Below are 7,789 nucleotides of genomic sequence, written 5' to 3'. Positions count from 1 at the left end.
CCTTATCATTACCGCATCACAAGCCTCCCCCTCAAGTCTAGTCAAAGGAGGTTGTAGTCCGACTGACTGGACCATTGTGTGAGTAGATTCCATCCCGATCGGCCTTCGTCACTATGTGGTCTCCGATCAGGATGAGGTCGATTGTCGCCGATCGGCCTGTTGAAGCTTGTTGCTCGGGCCTAAGTATGCTCCCTCGATCCGATTGGCATGACGAAAGTGCAATGTAAAAATTCTCCTTGGGCTGTCTCGGGTGACGTGAGCCAGGCTCACGTCACCTAGATTTCTTGGAAACTGTGCAAATTCCCGCTCATTAAGGTTGAGCACGTTCCCATGCCTGCATTAATTGTCGATCGTGGTGGTGCGCTATGTGTCACGCCCACTGCCACCGCACGCCTGATGTGACAGGCATGATGTAATGTTTGACGGTTTGAATTCAATGGTAAGATCTTGGTCTGGATTTCTGAGACTTAAATTGGACGACTCTGGTCGACCGAGCCCGAGCCTTATAAGCTCGTGGTGTCGCTTCCTTCGCACACTTCTTCGCGTTCGAGTTCCCCGGAAGCCCTCTCTCTGCTTCTATGCGCTCCCTATTCTCCGGCGATCCTCTGTGCTTCTTCTCGGGCGACCCCTCTCTAGTAAGCTTCCTCCCAATCACCCCCGTCTTCGTTCTTTTCGGCCTTTTTATGTTCCGACGGTATTCCAACTATCTTTTTCATCTTTCGGTCGCCTTTCTTCCCCTCGATCATCTCTTCATCCATTTTTGTGATGACAAGTTCTTCGTAGCCTTCCGCCTCTATCATTGAACTCTGGTACACATCCATGGAGTCTAGGTTTGATGGAGGCGGCGCTGAGAGCTTGAGATACGTTTTTGAAATTTCCTCTGATCATCAGATCATTCTATCCTCTCTTTCCGATCGGCCCAATTCTCCGCCGACCGGCTGCATTTGTTTCTTTCGAGACCAGTTTATCGCCGGTCTACGGTTTCCCCTTCATCCCTTCATTCCAGCAGTTTGTAAATATTTTCGTATTCCTCTTGCTCAACTTGTTCCGAACTTCTTCCAACTGCTGTACGACGTCGTTGCTTTGTTTCGTCTGCACGACATCCTTCTTACCCACGAATCTTTCATTATTTTTATTATCCCAAACTGTCCGATCCGGGGGCTTTCCTCTTCTAGTCTTGAGTCGGTCTAGTTTTTTTAGACAAGATGCCAACCTCTAACAAGCGCTGGAAGGAATACTTTTTCTTCATGCGCCTTTCCGAGCGGCCAGATTTCCTGACCAGCTGGCAGCTCGAAGTGGTGCCTCAGCCTCCCCTGAAAAGCTATAAGAGCTGATCAGACTACTTGAATGCAGCCTCCATGCTAGCCGGTCAAAAATACGACATCCATAAGCTGCTGTTGGAGGGTGTTCTGTATATCTTCGGCTTGAGTCCGATCCACACCCGGCACTCTCGCGTATAAAATCTCCAGACTCTCGTGTCTTTAAAATTGAGTTATAACCGTGGTTCCTCTTGGTCCTTGACTAAATCATAAGGGTGGTTCTCCACATTCCCAAATGACCATTTGGTTGGATAAAAGTGTTAGTACAATCGACCTCTAAGGTTTTAATGTCTGACAAATATGTTTAATAGAGCTTGATTAAAAGAAGTCCTAGTCAAGGCTAGGCAAGGGTGAGAAGTCAACCGAGTGATTAGTACTAACTGCGATTATGCAAGGGAAGTCCTAATTGCTGCTAGGCAAGGAAAATCTTGGTAGATCGTGGAAGTTAGGTGGATTCGATAGGTCTGGAGGACCCAATATCAAATCCCTAGTGGGCCGATCCAATGTTGAGTCTTGGTGAGTGAAGCCAGGTGGAGAAAACCCTAGGAGGTGGTAACCTTAGGTTCTGGTGAGTGAAGCCAGGTGGAGAAAACCCTAGAGCGAGGTAACTCTAGGTTTTGGTGAGTAAAGCCAGATGGAGAAAATCATAGGGAGAGGTAACCTTAGGTAACGAGAAGTCTTGGATGAGTGAACTCCAAGCAAGGTTGATCGAATGATTTCCGGTCGACTGTGCGCGGTCGACTTGACCAATGGATCCTAGTAAATCTAAATTTAGTTTTATCATAGTGTTCTATATTACTATTATTGCTGTTGACTAATATAGTATTGTAGGAAAAACCTTAGTGGATCAGACATTAGACACTGAGCAGAGAAAGTCCAAACAGGTCTGGAGGACTATATTTGGCAGGTAAGTTAAGGTAAGCAATTGGAGAATAGTGACAGTGAAGTCATGTTCCTAAAAGGAACAAACCCTAGGTCGTTGATTCGACTGGAAAAATTGGTAAGGTTTTCAAGTTGAGATCAGGACAATTCTACTGTCAAATACTACTCATGCGTCTTACTGCTTATATATTATACTGTGCTAATTTTGTTTTGCAGGGATATTCTGTTTAACATTGTTTTGCAGGAATTGACCTGATTGGTCGACCGAACCAGTTTGACTTAGACTAGAGTTCAGACCAGAGCAGAACACAACAAAGTCAGATCAAAGTCTGATCGGTCAACCGAACCAGATGATCGGTTAACCGAACCTCAATGATGTGGCACAGATCAGATCAATCAGAAGCTAATTTCGAAGAGAACCTGATCAGTCGATCAAACCGGTGTATCGGTCGATCGAATGATCACCTCATTAATGGAGCATTTAGTGCGGATCTCAATGAACAATGAAAGCTCACTGTTCGGTCGACTGAAAATGGTAATTGGTCGACTGAACCATTAAACCTCATAAATGTGGGAAGATCGGATTTCGACGAAAAAGGAAGGGAGCACGTTCAGTGGACCAATAGGTGGTTCGATCGACCAAACAGATCAATCGACCGAACCATGCTTATAAAAGAGGAGCTCGACGTCCGAGGCAAGGCATCAATTTTCGATTCACCTCAACACTAAATCTTTGTTCGTGCTACTACTCTGTTTTTCATCTTCAAGCAAGTTATTGCATCATCCAGAAGTATCGACCGAGCTCAATCTTATACATATTGTCGGTATACTTTTTATTTAAGCTTGTACTATTTTAATTTTCAAAAGCTAGTAGTGTGGTACTATCTTACATTCATCATTTGTACGTATTACTTTTTTTCAAAGTTTTTAGAAAAAAAATAATTCTAATGGATTGCCCAACGGTGCGATCAAGAGATTGCGAGTCTTGAAGTAGGAGGCGACCTCTACTCCGAATCAAGTAACCGAAATGAGTATTTTATTTTCCACTGCACTACTCCTGTTTTAAAATAAGAAAAAGTTTTTAACGTGCGATATCCCCCCCCCTCTATCTCATCTTTCGATCCTTCAAAAAGCTCTAAATTCTCGCGTCTTTTGGACCGAGTTATAAGTGTGGTTCCCCATACATTTCAAAATTATAATGTAGGTGAGAAGGTGAATCCAGGGGAGATCGTAGTCAATTTTGACCGGATTCCGACAACGATTTGATGTACAAATTATAAAAAGGATCAAGAAAAGATTAGAAATTGTGGACCAGAGAATTTAGATTCCATTATAAATGTAAAAAGTTTTAACCGATGTTTTTTAGTTTTTTTTAAAATTAAAAATTTAAAAGATGGGGGTGGATTGGTGGGATTTGATGGTCCACCTGTTTAACAAGTGGGACTATCAAATTCCATCAATACAAATGAAGAATTAGGACTTATCCTTATACTTACGATTGACAGATTTGTTTTTTTTTTTTTTCAATGGGACTATATATTTTCTAACTCTTTCATGATAATATATTTTTTTTACAGGTAAATTATTGAGGAAATATATTAAATTAAAGAATTTAAAAATATAATTAATTTTATTTAAATATAAAATTAGTGTAAATTAATAAAATAATCCTGATATTTATAAATATGTGATTAACGAGATAATTTATAAATTTGAGAAATATATGGTTCATAAATATTTAATTCATAATATATTTAATGATATTTAAAATAACGCACGGTCCCACTAAGGCTGCTCAAGGTCAACCTCGACGCGAAGGAAGCACCGATTGCTTGCTTCAGGCTTCCACTGCGAGCGAGACCGTTCATTGTTCGGAGAAACGAGCTAGAGAGAGGCAATGGCGACGTCTCCGCCCATCGCTAAAATCCTCCTCCTCTTCTCTCTGCATTTTCTTCTCTGCGTTTCAGATAACAGGCTGACCCCCGGCCAACTCATGCCTTCCAATGAGACCTTGACTAGCGGCGCCTTCGTCCTCGGCTTCTTCTCCCCAAGGAGTTCCGGCGGCGACCTCTACCTCGGCATCTGGTACAACATCTCCCAGAGGACCGTAATCTGGGTCGCCAACAGGGAGAGCCCTGTCACCGACCAGCCCGCAACTCTCCTCTTCTCCGTCGACGACCGCAGCCTCCGCGTCGTCGGCTCGCGCGGGAGCAACTTCACCTTCTGGTCGGCGAACCCACTTAGCGCCGCCACGGAGGCGGTGCTACTCAAAAACGGGAACCTAGTTGTCCAAGACGGCAACGGCAGCGTCCTCTGGCAGAGCTTCGATCACCCAACGGACACCTTTCTGCCCGGCATGATTTTCAGATACGTCCACCACGAACGTTCGCACACCCGGCTCACCTCGTGGAAGGCCGCCGACGACCCCTCGCAGGGGAACTTCAGCTTCGGCTTCGACTCGACCGCTTCCCTTCAGTTCATGACATGGAGAGGCTCAGAGATCTACTACCGGAGCTCAGTGTGGTCCGGCTACGCGTTCACCGGCTGGCACCCCCCGAGCTCCAACGCCAACTCCGTGATCTACTATACGGTCTTAGAAGACGAAGACGGATTCAACCTCACCATTACCGTATCAGACTCGTCGCCCTATACCAGGTACACCCTAAACCACTCCGGTCAGATGCAGCTCCTGGGCTGGGATTCCACATCGAAACTATGGCAAACCTTCTCATCTGTACCGATCGGCTGCCAAGTCTACGGATCCTGCGGCCAGTTCTCGTACTGCAACGTCAACGGAACAGTGCCGGCGTGCAGGTGCTTGGAAGGGTTCGAGCCGAGGTCGAAGACCGCATGGAGCGGTGGCGACCATTCAGGCGGTTGCTCGAGGGCGAGTTCTCTCCGGTGCGGCGAGGCGGACAACTTCCTCCGAGTGGCAGGGATGAAATTGCCCGACCAGTTCGTGTTCGTGAGGAACAAGATGAACATGAGCGAGTGTAGGTCTAAGTGCTCGACCAATTGCTCCTGTCAAGCCTTTGCTTATGCTGATCTGAACGTGGGGAATGCTACAGTCTCAAGGTGTTTGGTTTGGACGGGGAGATTTGTTGATGCAGAGATGATAACTGGAGGAGAGGACTTGTATCTGAAGATCATGAACTTCAATTCAGGTAAACTTTGTGCCTCTTTTCCGCCAACTGACTGACCAACCGACGAGCAGTATCTGATGCAACTGACTGAATTGTCATCTTCAATCAGGTGCATCAAGCGGCAAGAGCAGAAGGAAGATACTGTTGCTCGTGTTGTCCATTTCAGCAGCAGCCTCTGCTTTGGCCTGCGCCCTTGCAGCGTGGAAGTTTGATGAGCAAATAAAAGGTGTGTTCAGGCGAACAAAGAGTGAAGAACTAGTACGCGATTCGAACTCGATTCAAGAGTTCCTGAACAATTTCTCTGGTGCTAATGACGTTGCAGAAGGAGAGGCAGCAGATCAAGCTCCACAGCTTCCATTGATCAACTTTGAGAGCCTGGTTCTGGCCACTGACAACTTCTCTGTTTCAAATAAACTGGGACAAGGAGGCTTTGGCATAGTTTACAAGGTACAAACAATCGTTTTAAGTCTTTTGATAGAGTGATAACTAGACTGAAGACGTGGTCTTTTGGAAAGTAGGATAATAGATCTTTATAGGAGACTTTTCATTGGTGATAATTTTGTGTATCAGGCTGTCCTTTGATAGTGTGAGAATTAGATTGAAGTTTTTATGATTGAAGAAGTTGATTTTTTGCTTGTTTCAGGGCATTCTTCACGGAGGGCAAGAAATCGCAATTAAAAGGCTAATTAGAGGGTCTGGACAAGGATTAGTAGAGTTTAAGAATGAGATTAACTTGATTGCTCGGTTGCAGCATAGGAACCTAGTCAAGCTCCTTGGCTATTGCATTCATGGAGAAGAGAAACTACTGGCTTATGAATACATGCCTAACAAGAGTTTGGACTTCTTCCTATTCGGTTAGTTTCGTCACACTTTTTGGTAGTGAAATTCAACTTTAAGATTATGGATCTAAGGTTTATGAAATAATTTGAATAGATCCGGTGCAAAAGGCGAAGCTCGATTGGGGGAAGAGGTTCAACGTGATCAAAGGAATTGCTCGGGCACTTGTTTATCTTCATCAGGATTCGAGGTTACGGATTGTTCACCGTGATCTTAAGGTGAGCAATATTTTGTTGGACAAGCATATGAACCCTAAGATATCTGATTTTGGAATGGCAAAGATCTTCGGAGGGAACCAAAATGAAGCAAATACGAAAAGAGTGGTTGGAACTTAGTAAGTATTATATGATTCAAAATCAAGAAAAATACTTAACGAAAAGAGAAGTGTAATATCGAATGGATGTCCAATGTGTTTGTAGTGGATATATGTCTCCTGAATATGCAATGCAAGGACTTTTTTCTATGAAATCTGATGTCTATAGCTTCGGAGTATTGCTCTTGGAGATTGTGAGCGGCCTACAAAATAGTAGCTTTCACCTCGCGCCCGACTTCACCCATCTCTTGGCTTATGTAAGCAAATACTTAAATTTTAGAAAAGTAGAATGCTTGATCTTTCCGTACTCATAATGTTTAAGTGTTTTCTAGGCATGGCAACTATGGAATGAAAGGAACGCAAAGGACTTCATAGATCCTTCTTCCAACACACAGTCTTGCTACCTAGATGAAGCATTAAGGAGCATCCATGTGGGTCTCTTGTGTGTTCAGGACAGCCCGAGTGACCGACCGGCAATGTCATCAGTTGTTTTCATGCTTGAAAATGAAACCACAATCTCTCGTACTCCTAAAAAGCCAATATTTACCATCCAAAGAAATGATCCATCAGTTGAAAATTTGGAGACTTATTCACTAAACAATATGACCATCACAACGATTGAAGGTCGTTAGACTGCAAATTTTTCATCGTTGTCATCATCAAGCCATAAGGTCAATTATGTTAGAATTTGAATTAAACTTGAATACATGAACCATTAATATTTTATGTACATGAACCAAATGAAACATGAATCCTGTAATTCATGTATCTTGGTAAATAAGTTTATGTATCTAATTAATAATGTATGATATAGGAGTTTTTATTGAGTAGTATAAATACTCATGTAATGTGAAGTTACAAGATAAGTATTTTTTTTCAATACAAAGTTATTATATTACAACTCCTCTTCTCTTTCTAGAAAGTTTTTGAGAGCTCATCACCTTTCAACAAAGTGGTAAGAGCCATTGACATCAAAATCCTTTCTTTCTGATACCCCCAACTTACCAAACTCAACTATGAGAATTGGTCATTTAGAATGAAGGCTATTCTTGGATCCCAAGGAGTGTGGGACATCATTGAAAATGGTTTTGAAGAACCTTTAGATGTGGCAACTCTACCTCAAAATCAAAAGGATGCTTTGGAGAAAGAAAGAGAGATCAAGGTGTTTTTACCATTATCCATCAAGGTTTGGATGAAGACATGTTTGAGAAAATAGCCAATGAGACAACATCAAAGAAAGTGTAGGAGACACTTCAAAACTCTATTATGGGAGTAGACAAGGTGAAGAAGGTACA

At 43.2% G+C, this 7,789-nt stretch overlaps 1 protein-coding gene across 2 annotated transcripts; it reads left to right on the top strand.

Moving 5' to 3' along the window:
* Window positions 1-4,032: 4,032 nt before the first annotated feature.
* LOC121972127 (G-type lectin S-receptor-like serine/threonine-protein kinase At4g27290) lies at window positions 4,033-7,197 on the top strand. Of its 2 annotated transcripts, XM_042523784.1 has the most exons (7): window positions 4,033-5,365; window positions 5,454-5,570; window positions 5,667-5,791; window positions 5,988-6,198; window positions 6,278-6,515; window positions 6,601-6,751; window positions 6,827-7,197. In XM_042523784.1, exons 1-7 carry the CDS (start codon window positions 4,099-4,101, stop codon window positions 7,124-7,126), a joined length of 2,409 nt encoding a protein of 802 aa, XP_042379718.1. In that variant the 5' UTR covers window positions 4,033-4,098; the 3' UTR covers window positions 7,127-7,197. The 2 variants fall into 2 exon arrangements, with proteins under 2 accessions (XP_042379718.1, XP_042379716.1); XM_042523782.1 differs by having other exon boundaries at window positions 5,454-5,791.
* Window positions 7,198-7,789: the final 592 nt, after the last annotated feature.

The sequence above is a fragment of the Zingiber officinale genome, chromosome 4A (assembly GCF_018446385.1).
Source record: "Zingiber officinale cultivar Zhangliang chromosome 4A, Zo_v1.1, whole genome shotgun sequence".
NCBI classification, from domain to species: domain Eukaryota; kingdom Viridiplantae; phylum Streptophyta; class Magnoliopsida; order Zingiberales; family Zingiberaceae; genus Zingiber; species Zingiber officinale.
The sequence above is the reverse complement of the archived record's forward strand: the minus strand, read 5'-3'. Positions and strand labels throughout refer to the sequence as shown.